The sequence below is a fragment of the Gadus chalcogrammus genome, chromosome 21, assembly GCF_026213295.1.
Source record: "Gadus chalcogrammus isolate NIFS_2021 chromosome 21, NIFS_Gcha_1.0, whole genome shotgun sequence".
Taxonomy (NCBI): domain Eukaryota; kingdom Metazoa; phylum Chordata; class Actinopteri; order Gadiformes; family Gadidae; genus Gadus; species Gadus chalcogrammus.
Window position 1 is genome coordinate 10,427,962 of NC_079432.1, and position 24,151 is coordinate 10,452,112.

Consider the following 24,151-nt stretch of genomic DNA (forward strand, 5'->3'; position numbering starts at 1 on the left):
CCTCCTTAGTATCAGGAGACTAGAAACCTGGAGTCCTGAGATGTAACGATTCAAACTATGAGGATCTTGTTATCCTGGCATCTCAGGGTGATTTCTGTGTAAAGGAAGGGTCAACTAAATGATGTGTTAACCTCAAACAAAACCTGTTGACTGTTGCTGTTTTAATCTGTTTATGATGGAACAAAGAGTCCAAACCTGAAATACAGGAGCAGGTTTCTGGAAATATGTCGTGCACAGTCATGTCAGTGAATAACTACTTATTATGAAGTTCATAATTATACTGATGAGTGAATGACATTCAGATCACAGACTTAACTATTTGCCTTACTTAAGACATCATTTTATCAAACAGACCTTCTGGCCGAGCTCCGAGCGTCAAGTTCTTACACTCTGCTATCTAGCAGATGCTTTTATCCAATGCGACCTCAAGCACACTCAGTTGCAGGTCATTGAGGTTAAGGTTAAGGTACGGGTGAGGCATCGGGCTCAAGGGGGGTAGGCTGGCAGGCCACCCGGCCCCCTTTAACCTCACCTCCTCTCTCTCCCCCTGCCCCCAGAGCTCCAGGAGCAGGTCCAGAGGGCCATGATGCTGGACCAGGAGAGGCAGCGGGCGTCGGACGAGGCGGCGCGGCTGGAGATGGAGAGGCAGGCCGCCCTGCTGGCCAAGGAGGAGCTGGCCCGCCAGGCCGAGGACCAGATGAAGGGCCAGGAGCAGCTGGTGAGCGGCCGCCACGTTTACATTGAGGGCCGTTAGCCGACGCTTCTATCCAAAGCGACTTACAACGAGTACTTTTGTCGTAAGACGGTGAAACAATATATCGCTGTCGGTACGATAAGGATGTTCATAGAACCAAGTGCCACGCCCCGACGACACACAGAATGAGGGCGGGCACACCGAGAGGGGGCAGGAGGAGAGAAAGGGGAGGGCACAAAGAAAATGGCGGGAACATAGAGAGGAGCGGGCACAGGGAAAGGGGCGGGCACAGGGAAAGGGGCGGGCACAAAAATAAAAGAGGCGGGCGAACCGAAAGAGGCAGGCACACTGAAAGGGGCGGGCATAAAGAAAGGGGCGGGCATAAAGAAAGAAGATGGAGGATAGTTGATGAAAAACAACAACATTGTCGTTACCGATAGTCTACAAGCGTCACTGGGAGATAGTACATAGACGAAAAGAGAGAGTGTGAGATGCAGACGCTATAAAAAGAGTTTTGAGGTAGTTTAGGAATGACCGATAGTAGGCAAACTAGTGATGATAAATTAAAATCCAGGCCCACAGTTTCTCCTGGCCTTTCGTCACAACATACTGTCAGAGCAATACCTGTTCTTTATTGGACGTTGTTAGCTTACAGACTAGCAGGGTAGGGTCCATTGAAACATGCCTTACAAAAATGAAACTCCCCCTTGTGAACACATTGAACAGGCTACAGAATCTTTAAAACAGTGTCCATAGGGGGGCAACACTGGTGAACTCGGGAGGCCTTCCACCTTTTTCGGGGAGGCCTGCTTTGCTTTCCTTTATTTTTAGCCACTCAGACTCCAATTACAGACATTCATCATTTGTAATCCGGTGTATTGGTCGCCTGCCAAATGGCTGATAGAGAGACCACGCTGGCAAACGGCCAGAATGCGAGAGCCCAGTTTCCTGGCAGAGGGCGTTCATTCTCCCATGCCAGTCGGTTTGCCCGCCCCATTTGGTCCTTCCTGCCTCCACGCCTTGCCAGATTTGGTTTCGGCTCCTGGTCAAATCACTCAGGATCTAGCTTTAATCCTTTGACCAATGGCACCACGCTAGACAGAGAGAGAGAGAGACAGGGAGACAGAGAGTGAGAGAGTAAGAGTGAGAGTGAGAGTGAGAATGAGAATGAGAGAGACTGAGAGAGTGGATCGATCGAGTGGAGTTCAGGAAGTGTTCATCCCTCCATCGTGATTGCTTTAGATCTGCACCTGCACCAGGGAATAGCTTTCCCCAGCATTTAGGGGATCAGTGGAAATCCGGTAGAAGAAACAACAAAAGCTCTTAGTAATGGCGGGCGGGAAAACCCCCCCCCCCCTGTAAACCACCCACTGGGGACCATTGTGGGAGCCGGTCCGGTCCAACACTAAACCCCACCCTTCCACCCCATTATAGTCCTGTTGGCAGCTCTGGGTGGTAACCCTAGTACGTTAGTAACTCTCCTGGTAGCCATGACGAGCCACACACCAAAAGGCCCCCCCAGTCTCTTATGACCCTTAGGTCCTATGACAATGCTCTGCTTCTAGAGTTAGTCAACGTCCAAACTTAGAACCACAATGAATAATCAATCACTTAACAGGTTGCCCTCATTATCGTAACTTTTTCTTTTCAACACCCAAAACTTATTGCACTTTTTTAACTAAGGGATGTCAAATTTAAATCCCAAATCCTTTAATACATAAAGTTTTGTTTATGGCAAAGCTGGTTTCCCTTGTCCAAACAGTCTTCAGATTCCCAGACGCTAACACACACACTGAACAAACAACAAACAAGCAGAAGCAGTTAGGTGGGTCTGGTCCGGGTCAAAGGCACACACACACACACACACACACACACACACACACACACACACACACACACACACACACACACACACACACACACACACACACACACACACACACACACACACACACACACACACACACACACACACACACACACACACACACACACAAACCTTCTTTGGAAGCATCACACAGGTCTGATGTACCTCCGCTCATCTCTCGTTACATCTCTTCCCATTTCGCTCCTTCTGTGTTCGTTCCGACTGACATATTAGTGCACATGATGCCCCAAGATGTTGAAACAATTTTCCAGGAGCGCATCAAACTTCAAACAAGCATATCAGAGGGCAACTCAAAGTGGCTGAGTCCATCTTACATTCCTGAAAAACCAACCTATCTCCTACAATGTACCAATGCTATTTTAGAGCTTCAAATGGCCTGTATCTGTGTATTTATATATTGATACTGAAAGATTAAAAACATTCTAAAGGACAAGTGTGAATCTCCATAACAAATAATGAGCATGACTTGCTAAAAGACAAGAATCATTGCATTCTGTGTGTTCTTTCCCTTGCGTTAGGCTGCAGAGTTGGCCGAGCACTCGGCTAAGATCGCTTTGCTGGAGGAAGCCAGGAGACGCAAGGAGGAGGAGGCAGACACGTGGCAGCACAGGGTAGGGCGCTTACAGCTGTCTGTCAACACAACCTACCAATCACATTTTTTGGTTTCACAGTTTGATTGGTTGACCTATAGCCAAAAAATATATGCATGCTGCAGGATGTCCTCTCTTGTGGCTTTGGGGTATAAAGTAGTTGTTTTTCCTCTTTATTTGATGGTGCATATTCAATTATGAATAACAAGTAAAAGCCCATGATTATCAAGCGCTATCCTTTGTGGTTGGGCTCAATGCTTTGCTAAAAGATGAAAAAAATATTAAGATGTTCTAACATTATGTCTCTCTCTCTCTCTCTCTCTCTCTCCCTCTCCCTCTCCCTCTCCCTCTCTCTCTCTCTCGCTCTCGCTCTCGCTCTCGCTCTCTCCCTCTCGCTCTCGCTCTCTCCCTCTCCCCTCCAGGCCCGCGAGGCCCAGGACGACCTGCTGAAGACCAAGGAGGAGCTGCACATGGTGATGTCGGCGCCGCCCCCGCCCCCTCCCCCGCCCATGATGTACGAGCCCATGGCGGTGATGGACGACTACAGCGACAGCGAGGAGAAGTCGAGCACGCACAGCGCCGACCTGCACTACGACGAGATCAACGACCACCGCTACGAGGAGGAGCGCCTCACCGAGGCCGAGAAGAACCAGCGTGTGCAGAAGCAGCTGATGGTGAGGGGGCCGTTGGGCTGGTGGGGGGCGGGGGGGTGGGGGGGGGGGATTAGGCTGAGGGTGTTGCTACGGAGACCCTTGTCCGAAATCGATTGTTTGAGGTGTCGGTACTTTCTGGGGGATTGACTACTTTCACAATATGTTTTTATAGATGTTAATGAATGTAATATTGTGACTATTATCCCCAATAGAAGTACAATTATCATTGTTAGACATTTTTTCTTTCATGATAGATCTTTCATTCATTTTTCACCCTAAAAACAATCAAATAAAATCGCGCTAGAATCCTGTGTCCATTAAGCAGAGTTATTTTGGCCTCCACTTCCGGCGGTGACATCCCAGAACCTGTCGTGGGGACAAGGAACCCACGGCGGTGTTACGAACTGTGGAAGCAGCAGCACAACAAATCAGAATTTGTTTCGATTTTCGGACGTCTTCTTCTAATCACGTGCCCCCCCCCCCACTCACGCCCATCTCTCCCCCTCCTCTCCCCCTCCCCTCCCCCCTAGGCGCTGACCTCTGAGCTGGCCCAGGCCCGCGACGACACCAAGAAGACGCAGAACGATCTGCTCCACACGGAGAACGTGCGCGCCGGACGCGACAAGTACAAGACCCTGAGGCAGATCCGACAGGGCAACACGAAGCAGAGGATCGACGAGTTTGAGGCCTTATAAGGCCCCCGACCCTTCCCCCCCCCCCCCCCAACACAACCACCCCCCACTGCCTCTGCCTCGGCCCGGCCCCCGCACCATGGTCACACCAACCTCCCCTTCTGATTGGTCGCCTCGCTTTGCGCAACTAGGCCCTTCTAGTCTCCTTGGTGCACAATCACTTGTGCAAAAACACACACACGCACATGTGCAGACACACGCACACACACACACACACACACACACACACACATATGCAGATACGTAAACACTCATGCACACCTATACACAGGTACATAAACTCACAGGAACCGAATGCATGTCACGTGTAGTGTGTGCACACGCACGCACACACATACACACACATACCGGTCGCACATAGATCACACTGTGGCACACAGATAAGACTCCTCCGAATACTGAAGCAGTATGAGCAGAACGGCAGATGTTCCTCGACGCCTGCCCTTCACAGATGATGGAAGCTCTCTATTTTTTTGGTCTGCTAGGCAACACACAAGGCTTCTATAAATACGTATATATTATTACAAAAATAACGTAGTGCCAAATCCTTTTTCCTCTCTAGAGTCTACAATCATATTTGTGTTGTTTTTTGGATCATGTGTAATCTTACAAGCTCGAAATTCATTTTAACCAGAGGTGTGATGAAATTGTGGGGGGAATAGCCAAATTTATTATTTTTGTAATATTCCATTATGTGCACATAGATAATGTAATCAGAGTCTTGCTTCTTTGCAATGTTTATTCATGTTTGTTGGAAGAGGTGTGAGTGAGACCTTTCACCGGGACAGCTTATGAAAAGGGAAGGAGTAGAGATAGTCTTGTTTTTAAATACTTCCATTCATGTTTTAATACAGCTCTACCGTTTCCTTAAGTCATGCTTAGTTTGATATATTTATACTGTATATGGGACATTAAGAAGGGTTTTTCATCTTTCACCGGTTTGTATATTTCTTTGTTTAGTTTTTGTTTCCATTTTTACGAATGACAATGAGGACGAATGTGCTTCAAACATTCTATATATTGACCAGCTCCATAGGTTATGTACCTTGTTAGATTGCTAAATGAATGAGGTATAACTGTAAATTATTATTTTATACATGAAGGCAAATTCACGCCATTAAATCAGTTCAGCTAAACTTCTAGCTAGGTACTTGGTCAGCGCTAGCGGTCCACAGCGTAGCATTCAGCGGTCTCCACAGCGTCCTCCAGATAGCAGCGGCCACTGTTGATTGGGTGAAACATCTGGGTCTTGTGTTTCTGTCTCCCTGTTCTTTGATTGGACCGTTTATTTATCTGTTCCATCCCCAAAGGGGCCTTCTCCTCTGAACCCTACAAGAGGTTTGGATTCCTTCACTCGACGCAAAGACACAAATGATTTCCTTTATCTTTAAAGTTCAAACATTGGTTGTATCCCATTATCTGGGGACAGAGATTAAAATGAATAAAGATGATCAGAAAGATGTGTTAAACTGTACGTCACAATGAGGGGTATCCAGGTACCTTAGTCATGGAACAGTGAAGAATGAGGTGGTTGATTGCTCATTTTACACTGACCCAACCCGTTGTTGTTTTTATCTCTTGAAGAACAGAGGAGTGAAATGTCCGTCCAAGACCATAGGCCATCAAGTATCAACCAGACATCGACGTGTTTCCCTCCCCTCTAAAGGAGACACACAGCTCTGCAGGACTTTGCATTAGAACAGGATTTTTGAATGAGATGTTCAGCTTATCGACAATAAAATGAAAATTCTCCAATGATCTCGCTGTTGTGTTTTAATCTTTGTAAGCAAATGAAATCAGAATGGATTGTGTGTGTGGGGGGCTATATGCGTGACCATCTGGAAGCCTTCCTGGTGTGGTCTGTGTGTGTGCAACATGGTGTGTACTATTATGTATGAGTTTGGTACAAGCTACTAAGAACACATCATCACACGCTTTCCTGGTTTACGTGTTTGTTATATTGTGTATAATAGTGTGTGTGTTATATGTTTAATATGATGTGGGTGTCTTATATCGTGTATACTATAATGTGTGTGTTGTATGGTGTTTAATATCATGTGTGTTATGTGGTGTATAATTTCTTTCTTTTTTTCTTTTTATTTATTATACAGGAAAGTATTAGAAGTAACAAAGTTACAATATAAAACGGGCCTGTCTCAGTAAAATAGCTGATTTCCAGCAGGTTCCTGTTCTGCAGCACATATAACATGTAACAGGGACAAGGCACATCGCACGTCACATTTACATACAACACATAACAGGGACATAGCACATATAAGTCAGTGTTTGCAAGTGTATGTGTTGAGGAGTAACAATTGATACGCTTTTTTGAACTGTGTGATGGATTGTAATACTCTAATGTGATGGGGAATGCCATTCCCCATCCCCATTGGTGAAAGTGTGGATGAAGGACCTCTGACCATAGCCGTTATTGAAAGCAGGCACTGGGTGGAGGGCCATGGAGACAGATCTAGTGACTCGCACTTGGGGCATGTTATGTGTTGGTAAGAGGGAGATGAGGGTTTGTGAGGTGCTGTGTTGGAGTTGAAAATACATAATGTATAACATAATATGTGTGTGTGTGTGTGTCATGTGGTGTATAATATGTGTGTCCTATGTTGTATAACATAATGATTAATGTATAACATAATTCATATAATATAATTTGCGTGTGTTATATGTTGTATAATAGCTATAATATAACCAGCTCCCTGCCTTCCCTTGTGTCAGAGGCTGATGAATGTTGACGGGCTGTGAAACGACAAAGTGCTGTAATCTGTAATAATCCATAATATGTCTACAAGATAGTTCTATACTCATATATACCAACTACATGATGTGCATATATATATATATATAGTATATATATATATATATATATATATATATATATATATATATATATATATATATATACTGTATATATATATATATATATATGTGTGTGTAACATATAATCTTCTATCTTCTTCTATCTCCTAATATAGAGGGCCAGGGTCCCAGAGTCCCAGACTTCATCATCCACATGCCTCAAACTGGTTTTGTTCTTCAAAAATACATGAATCAATGTTATGAACAACGTTGCTTTTGGGTTCAACAGTCGGTTCAATGACACAACTCGACTCTAACACCTACACTCACCATGACCTTAACCCGTAAAGCTTACCATAACTGGGTTGATCGGCTAGCGTCAAACCCAATCAGATGGACTGGGTCAAGCCCGGCCCATTTGGCTCTGCAGTGAGCACCACTTGTATTAAACGTGTGATATTAGAGGAACGGTTGTCCTCGAGCGTAGGGGTGGTTGTGTTACAAACTCGCACGACATGCATGTCGATACAGGAGTGATATTTTTGTTTAATTGGTAGTACATTGCTGCAGTGCTATTTAAATAGCTTGTTGTTAACTTTTTGTCAGGTTGACTTATGAATCAGAGATTACATAATAAACTATCCAGAGCAGGTTGATGAATCAGTCATTAGGAGTTGTTTCTTTCTCTACGTGACTCCGGGCCCTCTCTGGCTCATGGCCCTCCATCCTCACACCCGTTGCCCTCTCATATGGGTTAGGCTAACTGTGATGTCATCTCTATGAGGAGTTCTGATTGGTCCGTTATGAACAGTGGCTATAACCCAAACCTCTTTTATATAGCACTATCTATTAGTGCTACATAAGTATTTAGAAAAAGTTCAAGGAATTGTTTTAGGATTTGTTTTATGGCAAAAGGCAGAAAGGAACAAACCCAAACTTAACATTTCAAGTTTGTTTAAATACTAGCAATATACTTTCTACAAAGTGACTTAGAAACACACACTAGAAAATGATTAAAGGTCCCATTTCACGCCAACAGGTGTGAGTGTGATTAACGGCTACAAGCCGCTTTGAATATCTGTCTCTTATGACCTTTCCACCTAATTGTGTGCTGGATAAATGAGCAACGTTTGCTACAGTCCACTGGGTAGGCTGGTAGACTGATCAATTCAGACCACATCAAGGTGGACACGCCCACTTGTGATGTCATAAGAGACCGATTTTCAAAACGTGTGTTCCAGTGATATAGATAGGAGGGTGAGAGCGCACATGGATGAACTGGTGATCATGTGATCCCTGAAAGTACATCTCTATTGCAGATGAGCTTCGAAAGTTTGAAACTCTTGTGAGTGTGTTTTTTCTTTTCCTTAGGTACTAGAAGGTGAATACAGTAAGCGGAACAATGACCATGATGGCACATTAATTAAAGGAGCCAGGACACTGGCTATTTGCTGTGGGTGTGTAACTAGCACCACACCCCTTTGCAGACTCATCTCTCAGCTGCCATGAACCCTGTGGGCGCGTCTAACAAGCAACTAGCAACATCACACAGCCACAGAGATGACAAGAGGATCGCTCACATTCTGAAACTCCCTTTTTCGCACCATTTATCAAATCATTCTCTGACATGAGTCCGAATGCATTCAGGGTCCGAGTCCACGTCTGAGTACTGGTGTGGACAATAAAAATATAAAATAATTATAAATAAAAAATAAATAAAAAAACACATTCATGAATTAATTTTTACTCCCAAATCTAATCCTCATTTTTCTGAATTTTTCTTCCCTCCTTCCTTATTTAGAGTACGTCCGCCCTCCCTGTGAACCACCAGACCAGCCGCTGCAGGGAGCGTGGATGGACCAGGAGGGAGGTCCCATGGGTAGACAGAGCAAAGGTGGCGTGGGTGCGGGCCTTGTGTCACTGCTGCTGCGTCACGTTCTCCTGGAGCTGACGTTGGTGACGAGAGGGAGGCTGAAGTCATGCCACTTGTTGGTTGCCTGCAACACCGTTTGCCATGGCAACCCTGGGGCAGAGGAGAAGGGGGAGGGGGGGGGTCGGAAACGCCTGGTTAGTGACATCATCGGGTTTTTTTTCTTCTCATGGGCCGGTGAAACTAGAGTTTCTCTCACACACCACAACTTAAAGTACAAGAGGGGCTTTATGTCTGAATGCACACGCACACGCACACGCACACACACACGCACAAGCACACACACGCACGCACGCGCACGCACGCAGAGCTCGGAAATCGAAACCACTTCCTCTTCTGGTGGGTGCAGCTCGCCTATGAACGTGAGAAACTTAAGCCGCGTCTCCTCCAGTAATTTCATTTCTATGGACCCACTGCCGCCCCACATATCGGGCTCAAGAGACACCTACGTTAAACGGGGTAGCCAACTTTAACCTTTAGCCAATTTCCCCGTCCTCAACCCTCAAGAGCCGGGTTCACGGAAGGGAGGGGGGTCAGTACCAGTCTTATTGGCGTCTAGCCGGGCGCCACCGAGGGGTCTGTCCGTCAGGGAGAGGTGGGTGTGGTCCCACACGTCCAGGACCAGCACGCAGTCCGCCAGCTCGGAGCGGGACAGCCCGTCAAACAGCAGCTGGGCCGAGTCGGAGCAGGCGCCGCTCCTCAGGCTGGAGCTGAGCACCTTCCTACCCCGGGACAGGGTCAGGCACCTGGACGCACACACACACACACACACACACATTAACACACACACACACACACACACATACACACACACATTAACACAAACGTTAAGACACACACACACACACACACACACACACACACACACACACACACACACACACACACACACACACACACACACACACACACACACACACATTAACACAAACGTTAAGACACACACACACACACACACACACACACACAACACACACACACATTAACACAAACATTAAGACACACACACACACACACACATTAACACAAACGTTAAGACACACACACACACACACACATACACACACACACACACACACACACACACATTAACACAAACGTTAAGACACACACACACACACACACATACACACACATTAACACAAACATTAAGACACACACACACACACATTAACGCAAACATTAAGACACACACACACACACACACACACACATTAACGCAAACATTAAGACACACACACACACATTAACACAAACATTAAGACACACACACACACACACACATTAACACAAACATTAAGACACACACAACATACATACCCACGTACACACACACATACACATTAAAATAAACACACACGTACATACGAAGAAGCACATACACTCACAGATGCATATACACCCACACACACCCTCTGGGACATAAGATCAAGTCTACAAGTACCAGTAGAAAAGCACTTTGTTACATTTGTTGTACACATACAAACTCGTAATTCATTCAGAAACACACCACAGATTACACATTCCACACCCTGCAAAAACAAAAAGACTTGGCATTTGACGCACACACACACACACATTCACACTTACACACACACATAGACACACACTGTATTTACCCTTTGACGTCCATGTTCTGACTAGTGTTTGCTTTAATGGGAAGGTTTTTGACACCTTTGATAAGGACAGTTAGTCGATGATAGCCTTGTGAGCCAATATCAACCCCTGTAACCAAGAATACAATACTGTTACATACATTATACTTAAGAGCACAGCATATAAACCGCATACTTAATCAGACATGACACAGACAATTAGTGTCATTGAAAGTTCGTATTAATTGTACATTCACTATATTTCTTTAAGCCTGCGTCTTATTATTTTTTGGCCACTTCAACCTCTGTCTCTCCAACACATTCAAACTGGGCAGCTCAGCAATGTTGTTGTTTTAATGGTGATTGCTTCTGTGGCTGGCGTTGTGGGGGCTGTCAGGCCAGAGCAACTGACCATGTGTTTGGCAGATGGAGGAGGTCTCACACGTTGGCCCCAGCTTGAGACTGATGTGCATCTCCGCTTTCACCTGCTCCACTGTGCCCCCTTCTGGAGCCACGGGGCGCTGCGAGTAAAGATCACAAAAAAGCGAAAGTACAAACAATTTGTAAGTACATGGGAAGCTTGTTACTCAAATGTAACTTTTCTTTTTATACCAATAATGTCCTCCCGCTAGCTTGGCCCAAGTAGTAAAACAATCCCAGAATTTAATTCACAGTATTTGGAGAAACTAACCCCCGTAAACTAGATTCTATCAAAGAGAAATTATCCCAGCCTCCCTCTGGCCTGAGGGAGAGGTTTGCCCTCAAGCTCTCTGCCAGAGAGCCTTCGGCCAGAGAGGCTTAAGGACCCAATAAAGAAGAATTAAGAGCGACACAGTACATGTCTGGAGGATGTGGATGGATCAATGGGTCAAATACAGGAATTACACCAAGGAGACTTTTTCTTTTTAGACTTAATGACTTAAGGTGCTTTATTATATTACATTTTCATTCACAGTAGCTTAAGGGTAAGGCAGCACAACAACTGGTTAGGGTTTAGGCAACAAGAACTTCTTGACAACAATAAGGTTTAGGCATCAAAACTACTTGGTTAGCTTTAGGACACACTAATTCTTGGTATGTTTTGGGCAGCACTCGCTATATAGACTCCGGGTATGCGCTATGAGTGCATGGGCCGAGTGCGTGCAGGTAGGAAGGTAGATAGAGCAGTAAGAGCATTGGATTTATTTGATGCTGTCTGGACAAACATTACGGTAAACGCTTACCAAATAAATTGCCTACCGTGGATTTAATATGGAGTGAATATCAAACCTTTATTTACATGAAGTCATTCAGGCAATCATTGACCATACCTGATTGACCAATCAGTGACCATAAACGACCTGGTTTTTAAATGACCAAACCATTTGAACGGACTGGTTGGGGGGGTGTTTGGTGCGTACCTTTGAGCACAGCGGGTACCAGGCGACGGTCATCTCCTCAGAGCTCCAGGCCTCCAGGGGTACCAGCGTCTCCCCCAGGAACACCTTCCTCTTCAGGCTGCCAGAGTGCCACACCGAGGCCCGCAGGGTGCAGGCAGACAGCAGGTGGCGCTCTATCTGATACTGGGGGACACCGCCACAATGGAGGGGGGGGGGGTTAATGTAGTGAAATCCTTGTGAAATCTTAAGTCTGGGGATGTAGCCCTTTTGATAATGTATTTGGTAAATGACAACATGCTAAATAAGTATGAAAATGATTCTCCTTAGGCTCTCTCCTCCGTTACCTGTAGGACTTCATTATATACCGGATCCGTGGTGTTCCTCTTGACCGACGTCTTCCTCTTACTAGCCTGAGCCTTGTGAGTCTCCAGGTAGATCTTGACGTACCTAACAGGTGCAGGCATTCGATTGGACGGTCGGTCAGCGCGCTGAGGGATCTGACCCTGTCCAATCAGGAGTGGATGCAGGATACCCAAAAACATATTTTAAACATTTGGAAAAACAACACCTCAGGACTCACGGGTTACACTTCTTCTTCTTGGCGTTGCCGTAGCTGACATTCTGGCAGCCTCTGACGGTGACCTGCAGACAGGAAGTGGTGTTGTGGTAAGCGAGTGCCAGCTCCAGCGCCCCAGTCACACTCCGGCTGCTGTCAGAGGCCCCTCCGTCCACGCTGACGATGCTGCTGGTGCTGCCCTGGCAACGGGAGACACAACAACAACAGGAATCATCACACAGAGGAGCTTACAGCTTACAGGCTCGAAACAAGGAAATAAATAATAAATAGACGCATTTGAGTAACATAATTCCCTGCATCAATTTGATTACTTGTTATGGTGCAAGATTTGGTAGAATAATCCGTACAGTCTATGAATAATAGAAGGTGAAAAGATTGAGGACAAAAAAAGTGGGGCAAAGAGCTCGAGCCACAAGATTGATGTTTAACTTATTCTTTGTAGAGAGTGAGTGAAAGAGTGATGGAAGAGGGGGGGGCGGGGGGGGGGGGGGTATCCTGCTCACTCTCTTGCCGCTACAGGTCCCGGAGGCCCAGAGGGACAGGTCCGCGTCGGACCCCGGGGACAAGCCGTCCTGGTTGCCCTTACTCCAGTGCAACAGGCTGCTCATACTGTGGCCCCTGGTCAGCTGGGGACATGAGGAGAGGAGAGGAGAGGAGAGGAGGGGAGGAGAGGAGAGGAGAGGAGAGGAGAGGGGAGGGGAGGGGAGGGGAGGGGAGGAGAGGAGAGGAGAGGAGAGGAGAGGAGAGGAGGGGAGAGGAGGGGAGAGGAGGAGGAGAGGAGGAGAGGAGAGGAGAGGAGAGGAGAGGAGGGGAGGAGAGGAGAGGAGAGGAGAGGAGAGGAGAGGAGAGGGAAGAGGAGAGGAGAGGAGAGGAGAGGAGAGGGGAGGGGAGGGGAGGAGAGGAGAGGAGAGGGGAGGGGAGGGGAGGGGAGGAGAGGAGAGGAGAGGAGAGGAGAGGAGAGGAGAGGAGAGGAGAGGAGAGGAGGGAGGGAGGGAGAGGGGAGGAGAGGAGAGGAGGGGAGGAGAGGAGAGGAGAGGAGAGGAGAGGGGAGGAGAGGAGAGGGGAGGAGAGGAGAGGAGAGGAGGGGAGGAGAGGAGGAGAGGAGAGGAGAGGAGAGGAGAGGAGAGGAGAGGAGAGGAGAGGGGAGGAGAGTGTTTCTCTTTTCATTCATTTATTTGCAGTTATATGACAAATGTACGCACAAACGCATTACATACACATGGGAAGGCGAGAATCCCAACGTAAGCACTCGCAGTCCTTCAGAAGACACAGATGAAAGGAGAGGAGAAGCAAACACATAAAAGGAGGAAAGAGAGGAGACAAAAGGATAAAAGAGGATAGAAGAGAAGAAAGAAGAGGTTAGGGGAGATGAGAAGAAAGAAGGAAAAGGAGTTGAATACAACTGAAGAGTCATAATGAAGAAGTTCACTTGAGACGGTCTATATAAAGGCCCTCTGCTTCTCCATCAGTTTGACTCTTCTAGCACTGATAAGACTGCGTTCAGCCAAACGGAAATGGCCGCCCGCAAGACAAATTAGAAAAAACATGAAAAAAAAAAGAATAATTTGTCAAGCTGAAGAAGCAGCGAGCAGAAGAGGGCGTTCACGTCGTCAAACTATCAACAACAGTTGAGGAAAATGAATGTGTTGCCCTTCTTTCAGTCCGGGAAACAGAAGGGAGGGAAAACATGGTTGCCGAGGGAGAGCACTGCATGGAAGGAGAGCGAGACTCACGTGGAGAGATTTGATGTCGGTGTCAGACAGGCTCTTCTGCCCGGTGTAGTGGGAGGGGGACATTGGGGTGGCGTTCCCCACGGTCAGCTTGTCAGCCTGGTCGCTACGCACGTCATTCTGAGACTTGGAAATTTCTAGATTGTGAAAAATATATTATTAGGAATCAATCTATTGTAGCACTAAAGTGGACGAAAAAGAGGAGCAGCAATGCTTTCCTCGAAATACTTATGAGTCATGACCACAGAAAGACGTCAATTAATAAATCGTGCTAAAGATAACTTCAAATTCTCGCCAACATGCAACGCAACACACTGACAGGAAAGCCGAAGTTCTTTTTATTGTAGGAATACATACATATTATCTTATTCTAGATGTTTTTTGCCATTATTTTTTCTAAGACCTCCACGTCAGCAATAAAGTATGCTTACTTTCTCAGAACTTAATCTGTACTATCTCCTGAGGACTTTTTTTTGCTTTGAACACACAAACACCCCCCTTATATCTACAGTTTGTGGCTTTAAAAACCAGGGTTTCATTTTGATGGGTATCATGGCAAACATATCATCTGGTGCCTCGTAAAATAGTCATAGTGTGCACGCTTCGCCGCAAGAGGATATGGGCTCGAACCACAAATAAAACATACTCTTAATTTGACTGGTGAACGAAACCATCAGGTCCTCCACTGATTTGGTAAAAAATGCAGAGTGTGTGAGAGGGTCCTGAAACAAACAAAAAGTACAAAAGCTTTACTTTTCAAATTGGCAGGATGATTAAATGAAACAGGGGTGTATGAGTGCACAGTGCTTCCAAACTTACCCCAGATCTGCAGAAAAGGGGACAGTCGAGATAGGGTGGAGGAGTGGGTGGCACGATAGATATATTACTGTAGATAAAACCAAAACAAATCTCTATTAGTCTGTGGCATGATAGCATAAAGTGTTCCCAGGCCGGCTCAGGTGTTTGAATGGTGGCGGACGGGTCTGGGTAAGCTCCCCTGGGGCCAAAGTCTACCTGTATCCTGACGAGGGAGATTCACTAGTGTCAATTTAACGAGGTAATGCTATCCAAACGTTGGCTGGTTTATGTTGACTCCTGTCACAGCTTCGCACGCTTCCAGGAAGGTAAACCTTATGTATGCTTTGTTTGATGAGAGAAAGGTAGCATACCTCAGCATACTGTATGACTTCAGTAGCTTCTCACCAACAGTGTCATGTCTGCCTGTAAGACCAAGACGTTAAAGGTTAGACAAACAGGATGAAAACATGCATTGGGCTCCTTTGATTAACTACGTTGTATGTCTATGCTCATTTTCATTTTATTCTCAGTTCATTCAAAATGAATATTCTGGCCCCTACTCGTTCCTGAACACTATATGAACACATGAAATAGTAATTATGACATATAATTCAGATTAAATAGCCTTTTAACCCCTCACACATGCTTACACATGTTACAGATTAAATAGACTTTTAACTTCTCACACTCAAACATTCAAAACCCAACCTGGCGTAAAACAACATCCCCGGACGCATCTATCATCAAACATTGAGCAATCATAAAAAATACTAGATATACTACTTGAGATCTAGGGCGTGTGAAACATGGGAAAAAAAACTGTACAACAAACTAAAGAACACAATCCAACATAACAATCCACAACAGAGCGGTCAGTCGGCCGTGCACTCCCCCTCCAGCCCACAGGGGGCAACAATGTCCTGTACCTACCTGTGGTGATGGGAAACTTCTTAGCCCTCTCCTCCAAGAACCAGTCGCCGGAGCGCACCCTGATGTCCCTGTTAAGAACCCAAGAACCGCTGTGAGTGCTCGTTACGTTAATTAACGACGGCTGGTTTGGTTGGCTCGGCTCAAATTAAATGGGAGAAGATGGAGAGCACCTTGGCGGGTACAAGAGCAGTAGTTCGCCCTCTAGAGGTGTATGTTAAGACATAAACAACTAGAATTAAATAGTAATCAGGCTGGAATAACCACCACAGCAGTGAACGCAATGAGAGCCGTGCTCAACGTGTTTCACACTTCTTTGACATTTTTTCCCCGCATTTACCATTCATCCAGTTGCCTTACTAATTACCCGGCGGGGACCTGTGTGTAGCCCATGTGAAGACGGTACGCTACCTGTAGGCGTGACAGACGGTACACCTCCACTCCGGCAGCGACGCCGTCGCCCAATGAGAAGACGCGGTCCCTCCCACGCGGCACCGGCTGCAGATGCGGTGGCTGCAGCCGCGGCACACGTCCCCCGAGTTCCAGAACTTGCCCAGGGGTCTCTGGCAGCGGGCGCACGTCCTCTCGCTGTACTGCCGGGACAGGCTCTTGGCGCCGCGGCGGCGGATCTCCTGCAGCTCCTGCTTCATCCTCCTGCGTGGGCGGCAGAAGAAGACAATGTCTTCTTAAAAATGTGTCTTTTATACTGTATTTTATTGTGCATTTTATACTATTCATTGTGTGAGTGTTTGTGTGAGCATTGTTTTAGAGTCTGCACATTTCATTGTATGCAGTGGCACAAAAAGTGGGTATGCAGTAGGCTATATGCTGTGCAAAACTATGGTAAAAATAAATTGAAATTATATTATATTTTTTGTATTTTCTATATTTGGCTGCTGTTGTACATTTCTGAATTATTTCTGCATTTCCTTAATGTTATGTAACATTTTAGAGGACTAACAGGCTAGAATAGGCGTCCTGTCTCATTAGATTCCATCCTAGCGCGGTGAGCGCTGAGCGAGCAGTTACTAGTAGTAGTGAGTTGTCGTCTTTGGATAAAAAGATTAAGTTCATCTTTAAAATGGAACACATGACAAAAGCTGACAAATCTGAGAAAAGATATGCCCTAGCCGCGAATGATGATTCAAGGTCTAACATTCAAGAAATGTACCCAGCAAGCCGTCTACTTAGGGGTCATGAAAAGGCTCTGGATAAATAAAAATTCCTCCTACAGGAGAACCTTGATTTGCCCAAAATCTAAAAGTTCCCCTGAGAGTTTTCCTGACGATGCCTGTGACAGTTGCCTCTGCGGAGAGATCGTTCAGCAAGCTAAAAGCTGATAAAGACATACCTTCGTTCCAACATGAGTAATGATTGCTTAGCCGAATTAGCAGTAATTTCGATTGAAAAGTGTGGCACAAACTATTTAATTCGATGCAATAGTAGACAAATGGACAAATGCAAAGGGAAATGCACTTGCCCATTCATCCCGTGTTACAATTTAGTCGCAATTAAGAATCACTCGAATCTTTGATAGCGACATCGTTACATAAGCGCCATTATTGTTAACAGAGAGGGTTCTAATGGATCTTTGTTTGTAGGCTTACTTTTGCTTTTTTAGGCATTATGTTGCATTTGTTATAATGATAATGTTAATGTTTGTAGATTTGTAACAGTTTATTATTTGTTAACATAGTTAATGCAATATATATATATATACCATATAATTATGGTAAATTATGAAAATAATTATTGGTATTGGTGTATGGGCTTTATTATTTAAAGCCCATACACAATGTCTGGCACACAGTTTTTTTATGGGGGGGGGGGGCGGCAAAATTGTTGCGTCATACCCCCCTGATACTTGGTATTTGCGCCCCAGATTGTATGGTTCTACTGCAATATGACAGTTAAAGTGTGCTCTGTATTCAGACAGTGGCGGCGGATGGTTTTGTATCGGAGGCTAATTGGAATAGAGGTTTCTTTCTGATTTGCTTTAATGCTAACATGGTATGGTTGCCCGTTCTGGCACCTGTTGGACTCTCTAGCCGTCTCTGAAACAAAGGATCCCCCTCTTCTGTGTACCAGGGACATTTCTGGGACATTTGAATAAATATAATTATTATGAAAATGAAATGATAATAGCCCTAATAAATAGAGCTAATTATTCTAGGCCATATTGCTTCCATTGACCACAGGGCTTGTCAAACACTGCACGCTATTGACACACTCATGAAGGCCACCTTCTCTACCTCTCGCAATGTGGACATGGTAGATATCATACCAAAATAGCAAATATATAAAATATACATAAAATAATGAATAAAACCCGAATAGATAATGTACGTATGTAGATCTGTATAAAAACAGGTATGACCTCAAATGCATACAGCTAGTGAGGTCAACCTTGCCCCGGTTGATGTGTTGGGGTTGTGGGAGTGGATTAGCCTACCTTACTCTCTCCTCTTCGATGGTGCGCAGCATTCGGTCTCTCTGGAGAACCTGCAGGATCTTCTCTCTCTCCAGGGTTTGAAGCAAGCTCAGATCCATGGCCGCGTGCAACCCGGTGTCTCACAAAACACCCGCTCTCCCCACCTCTCCTGGTCCCGTTCGTTTCCGCACAGGATCGAGTCGCCCTTCAAACCCTCTCCTGCCCGCTCCGTCCACTCCCACCGCCCTCTAGGTCCCTCTCTCGGAGCAGCGCCGATCAGTCAGTGTATGGAGGGTGAAATCCTCCGCTTCAGTGGCGAGATGAGACTTTAAAATCCCTCCAGATCTGTGCTCAGAAATCCCACCAGAAGACAGAGTAGTGTGAGCTGCTGCTGGGCTGCGATAGCCCTCCCCAGGAATTGTACTAGCAGTGTGATGATGATTATGATGATGATGATGATGGTGATAATGATGATGGTAATAATAAGGATGATGATGAAACCTGATCTGTACTTCCCCTCCCACTGCTAGGTCTTGACTTGCTTGTCTCCACCACCACTCTGCATGCTCTCCACGTGTCCCTCCTCTGCAACTCACACGACTCATCCCCCCCCCCCCCCTGACTATACGTACGTACTCCGACGGGTCTCACGCCCCCGACCCCGTAGCGTCCCTGCCCTCAGCCCACCTCCAGCCCACCACAAGCATGCACCCACCTCACCTGCCTCACGGGAACCAGTGACGCTTCACTGAAGAAGACCCAGTCAAATAGCAACCGCTGCATTATTGATGTGTCACACACACACACACACACACACACACACACACACACACACACACACACACACACACACACACACACACACACACACACACACACACACACACACACACACACACACACACACACACACACACACACACACACACACACACACACACACACACACACACACACACACACACACAGGCAGTGGAGTTGAAGGACATTCTTCTTTCCACATGGCCTTTTAATCCATCTGGGTTAAATGAGTTACCTGAAGGTCAAAACCTGCCATAATTTTTTCTCCCAGGTTTAAGATGGGATCTTGCTGCCCTGATTGGAGGAAAACCCTTTGTCTTTGGATTGTCTAGTGTCAGCCAGAGGGGGAAAGGAAGACAATAAGTGGCATTTAGGAACCCGAAAAGGAACAGCTCCTTTTAGGAGTTCAATGTTTTCCACCTTCATGCATGGTTCCTAGCCTATTATAAGAAGCCCACAATACAACAGACCTTCCGTTTGGCATGAATCAGAACTAAGTTAAGGGTTCACAGAAAAAAAAAAAACAGCTGTAAATAGCTTTCGGAAGTGGAAACCCCAACGCCTATAATTCAGAATGATGGTTCATTGTAATACCCATGATTCATAATAGCCATCATTAGAATGGGTTGTGAGTGAACATTCAAATGTTTGGAGGAGTAGACCTTGCCGGATCACCGCATAGATTGTCTTCTGTCTGACCGGTCTAACAAAACCCAACTGCATGACAAATCCCCTCCAGCCCCCCCCCCCCCCCCCCCCCCCCCAACATTCCCCGCAGAGCTTGTAATTCCAGTAAGAGCAGAAAAAGCCAAACGTGGTGGTCTATTGCTTTTGAGTCAACTCTAGGTGCACTAAAGCCACATCACACCGCAACCAAATTCCGTCGGGGTTTCAAATAGCGTCGGTACCCCGACGTGAAGAAACGGAACATACGCAGCAATGAATGCGTCTATGTATGTGTAATAAGTTTCGTTTCATTACATTGTCACACTAACCAAAAATGATAGCCCTGATTTTCAACATACCCTTGTGGCTGCAAGCAGGTGCTTTAAATGACTTCAGTCTTGCAGAAGAAACAGCATGGTGAACGTAGTAAAGTTAAGTTATCATTGCACTACCAAGATCATTTTTCACAGCTGACGCATGACGAGGCTATAGAACTCAACTAAACGTGTGTCTGCAAATGAAACGTGCAGAACAGAACGCCTCTGTGCAGTAGTAGCACTGACCTCAATTCAGCTCCGCTCTCACGATGCATTCAACTGGAGGAAGTGGCATCTTTCTACAGGCCAAACCAAACTTTTTTCCTTCCTGCGTTCAGAAACTGACATGCTATTTCAATTTCACTCCCCCTCCCCCCAGCCCTGTCACATGTTGTTCATTGAGGTTGGAAATAATTGGTTGGACTTATGCCTCAACATGTTTTATGTCCAGTATCTAAAACCATTTACAAATCCTTACAAATGCACAATGAGCATAGAATACAAGCCAAAAGGTCAGTGTACAAAAACAGCTTTATAAAATTGCATTTTTCTTAGGATGGCTTATTTTCACAATTTTCAGACCATGAAATTGCATGACAGACAAGAGAAATGACTTTTGTAATCAAGTTTCAATTGTCAATCGTTGACACACACATGATTGCTTTGGACCAGCACGTTAACACATCACACACACCAGCGCACGGGCGCACACACGCACACGCACACACACACACACACACACACACACACACACACACACACACACACACACACACATACACACACACACACACACACACACACACACACACACACACACATACACACACACACACACACACACACACATTTAAACCACCATGTCTAAACCGACGTATAAAAAAACATTACAAATTAATGAATACTGCATTAATGATCTATAAGCAAAAATATCAAAAATACAAATCAAAAAAATACTTTAACAGCGGACAAGTGACCGTTGTTTCATGGGTAGCATGAAAACATGATAATTGAAAGAATGAATAGAATCTACTTATTTGTCTATTATGTATTCATTCTGGATCAGAGAAATGTTCAGAAAATGTCAACAACGATTCAACAATGTGTTCTCTGATGCTCTGTTTCAAGATTCCGCAGCCTAGATAAAACATAGGGGTGAGGCTTCATTTATATGCACACATCACCTGTGCTAACCCTATGTGGACGATTGTCTTGTGCAGCATTTGGTAAATCAACCCGTTTTCTTCCCTGTGTATTGATTGATGATTATTGCTAGTACTGGCGTAGGGGGTGATGCTACACATCGTACAGGAAGGTCTTCAGCTGCAGTGTCTCCTCCACTGAGATCCTGTCCTGGTAGAAGCTCAGGCCGCTCAGCAGCTCCACGTCTCGGACCCTCGACACGTGGAGCAGCATCCACGCCTCCACCCACGTGTAGTCTGGCCCGCTCTGGAGGAGGGGGAGGGAGAGAGGAGGAGGAGGACGGGGAGGGAGAAAAATGAACATGTCACAATGGAAAGGCTGGCAGTGAAAAACGAAACAAAAGGCGGAGGGAGGGGAGATGAGGAGGAGGAGGGAGGGAGGGAGGGAGGGAGGGGAGATGAGGAGGAGGAGTGAGGGAGGGAGGGAGGAGGCATAGGAGGAGGAGAAAGAGGGAAGGAGAGGAGGAGTGGGAAAAGGAAGAGGAGGAGGGAGGGAGGAGGGATCAGGAGGCAGTTGGAGGAGGAGGAAGGGAGGAGAAGAGGAAGGAAGTGGGAAGGAAGAGGGAGGGAGGGGCAATTGAGGGGGTGGAGGGAGAGGGTGGAGACAGAATTGGAGAAGGAGGAGAAGAGAGATGAAGAGAGGCAGGAGGAGGAGTGGAGATGAATATAGGAGGGGGAGGGAGAGGAGAGGGAGAAGAAGTATGAGGAGGGGGAGAGGGAGGAAGGAGGGGGAGAGGGAGGAAGGAGGGGGAGAGGGAGGAAGGAGGAGGAGATTAAGGAAAAGAGGAAGCAGCGAGTAAAATCGAGCGAGTGAAACACCAGTAAAAAATCTTAAATTAAAAATAATTTCAACAAATATGGCACTACTATTATAGACAAGTTGAAAGGAACTCATGTGGGGGAGGAAGTGAGAGAGATAAAGAGAAGTAGAACGCAGCAAGTGATAAGAGGGGTGAAGAGAATATAAAATGTGATCACATTACAAGATAGGACAAGGAGAGGAGAGGTATTGACACGCCTCTTCCCTCTACACCGCCAAACGTACACACACACACACACACACACACACACACACACACAGACACACACACACACACACACACACACACACACACACACACACACACACACACACACACACACACACACACACACACACACACACACACACACACACACACACACACACACACACAGTGATCTCTGAGCTTTATCACTGAACTTAGTGTTTGAATTTAAAGATACAATTTATGAAGAAATCGAAAGCTTTGAATAATTCCAAACCCTTTTCCCCTCCAACATTTTCCGAGGGTACCAAGTGCTCAATAATCACCAGAAAATAGCTAGAAAAAGTTCAAACCACAAAGTTCAAACTCCAAAAGGCAGTGTTGACCCAGAGGTTCGGCTGTCTTTGCGGTCGGATCATTTCCCTGCACATCGTGCTCTTAACCTCAGTGTAAAAGAGTCTCAAGCGCCGGCGGAGAAGGGAACACAGCCAGGGGTGAAGGTCGGCGTGAGGCGTTGGCGGGACTCACAGCGCAGGTCTCTGTGTGGTCGGGTCGGTGCGGCAGGACGAAGGAGCGGACCTGAAGGGGGCCTGCGCACAGCTCGGGGCTGAGGCCGCCGTCGGCGCAGCTGGTCAGGATCACAAAGAATTGTGTGGGGATGGGCGCCTCGTTCCTGCAGGAACAACACAACAACATCAGCATAAAGCATAAAGGGGCGGGGAATCAAAATCTATAAATGTGGTGATACTTGATGGTCACACAGCAATGATTTCATATGCCATTCATCTGGGACCCATACGTCACGACAAAGTAACACAGAGGGCGGGACATGTTAATGTTGTGTTACACACACATACACACACACACACACACACACACACATGAACACACACACACACACACTCGGGCCGCTAACGGGTAACAGGTAACTTACGCTGCAGTAATCTTGGGCGTGTCAAACCTTCCGTCGTAGTTTTTGTCGAATATAGGCCCACTGACGATATTGACACCGTTGAGCTCCTGGGAGTAGTTCTGCACCAAGACGGTGTGGATATAGGTCCAGACCTCTGTAGATAGATATACATACTCAGCCATCACCAAAGGGAGACATGCTACCAAGGGAGCATGCCTCCTGTAGGATCTTGGTGTATTACATGGAAGATCATAGTGCTGATGATTATTTTGTAGAACATTTGTCTAAGAAATAAGTCTAGAGATGAGTAATGTGAACTCTGACAGTGTGATGCTAGATTAATAATCTAAAATCTGACATTTGACAAGCTCAAATCTGGGTGAATGGAGTGTTTCACTTTCACTTTATAGCTAGTGTTTATACAAAAAAGGTGTAGGGTATTTGAAGAAGCAACATATACAACATCAATAGTTATCCACAGATACTCTGTGAATACTGAATAACTAGCCCTCAAAATATGCAGTACATTACAATACAGTACAATACATAA

At 46.0% G+C, this 24,151-nt stretch overlaps 3 protein-coding genes across 4 annotated transcripts in view; 1 reads left to right on the top strand and 2 right to left on the bottom strand.

The window, feature by feature from the left end:
• LOC130374284 (ezrin-like) overlaps positions 1 to 6,559 on the top strand; it is a 28,977-nt gene extending 22,418 nt beyond the window's left edge. Inside the window, exons 10-13 of one of the 2 annotated variants that reach the window (XM_056580969.1) lie at positions 558 to 718; positions 3,101 to 3,193; positions 3,595 to 3,846; positions 4,356 to 6,559. In XM_056580969.1, coding sequence (XP_056436944.1) covers positions 558 to 718; positions 3,101 to 3,193; positions 3,595 to 3,846; positions 4,356 to 4,520 — 671 coding nt within the window. In that variant the 3' untranslated portion in view covers positions 4,521 to 6,559. The remainder of the gene's footprint in view (positions 1 to 557; positions 719 to 3,100; positions 3,194 to 3,594; positions 3,847 to 4,355) is intronic. The other variant, XM_056580968.1, reaches the window with a different exon arrangement.
• Positions 6,560 to 8,228: 1,669 nt separating this feature from the next.
• Positions 8,229 to 20,176, bottom strand: LOC130374952 (synaptotagmin-like protein 3). The gene is made up of 16 exons (XM_056581933.1): positions 19,732 to 20,176; positions 18,717 to 19,040; positions 16,676 to 16,918; positions 16,268 to 16,335; positions 15,709 to 15,760; positions 15,359 to 15,425; positions 15,186 to 15,261; positions 14,543 to 14,676; positions 13,313 to 13,435; positions 12,813 to 12,988; positions 12,577 to 12,679; positions 12,254 to 12,415; positions 11,266 to 11,374; positions 10,878 to 10,983; positions 9,799 to 10,004; positions 8,229 to 9,351 (listed from the first exon to the last, which is right to left on the bottom strand). The coding sequence occupies exons 2-16, from the start codon at positions 18,812 to 18,814 to the stop codon at positions 9,260 to 9,262; spliced, it is 1,815 nt and encodes a 604-aa protein (XP_056437908.1). The 5' UTR covers positions 18,815 to 19,040; positions 19,732 to 20,176; the 3' UTR covers positions 8,229 to 9,259.
• Positions 20,177 to 20,913: 737 nt separating this feature from the next.
• The window catches only part of enpp1 (ectonucleotide pyrophosphatase/phosphodiesterase 1), a 28,548-nt gene continuing 25,310 nt past the window's right edge, over positions 20,914 to 24,151 (bottom strand). The window contains exons 23-25 of the mRNA XM_056580966.1: positions 23,623 to 23,755; positions 23,217 to 23,361; positions 20,914 to 21,928 (exon numbers count right to left, since the gene is read on the bottom strand). Of these exons, the coding sequence (XP_056436941.1) occupies positions 21,776 to 21,928; positions 23,217 to 23,361; positions 23,623 to 23,755 (431 nt within the window). The 3' untranslated portion in view covers positions 20,914 to 21,775. The remainder of the gene's footprint in view (positions 21,929 to 23,216; positions 23,362 to 23,622; positions 23,756 to 24,151) is intronic.

What these genes read in the sequence shown, in the direction of transcription:
- LOC130374952 (XM_056581933.1), bottom strand. Translation starts at nt 18,814, where the DNA reads ATGGATCTGAGCTTGCTTCAAACCCTGGAGAGAGAGAAGATCCTGCAG. An exon ending in ATCGAAGAGGAGAGAGTAAG is followed by an intron (nt 16,919 to 18,716) that starts GTAGGCTAATCC and finishes CCGCCCACGCAG; the next exon opens with GAGGATGAAGCAGGAGCTGC. An exon ending in ACCGTCTGTCACGCCTACAG is followed by an intron (nt 16,336 to 16,675) that starts GTAGCGTACCGT and finishes GGTTCTTAACAG; the next exon opens with GGACATCAGGGTGCGCTCCG.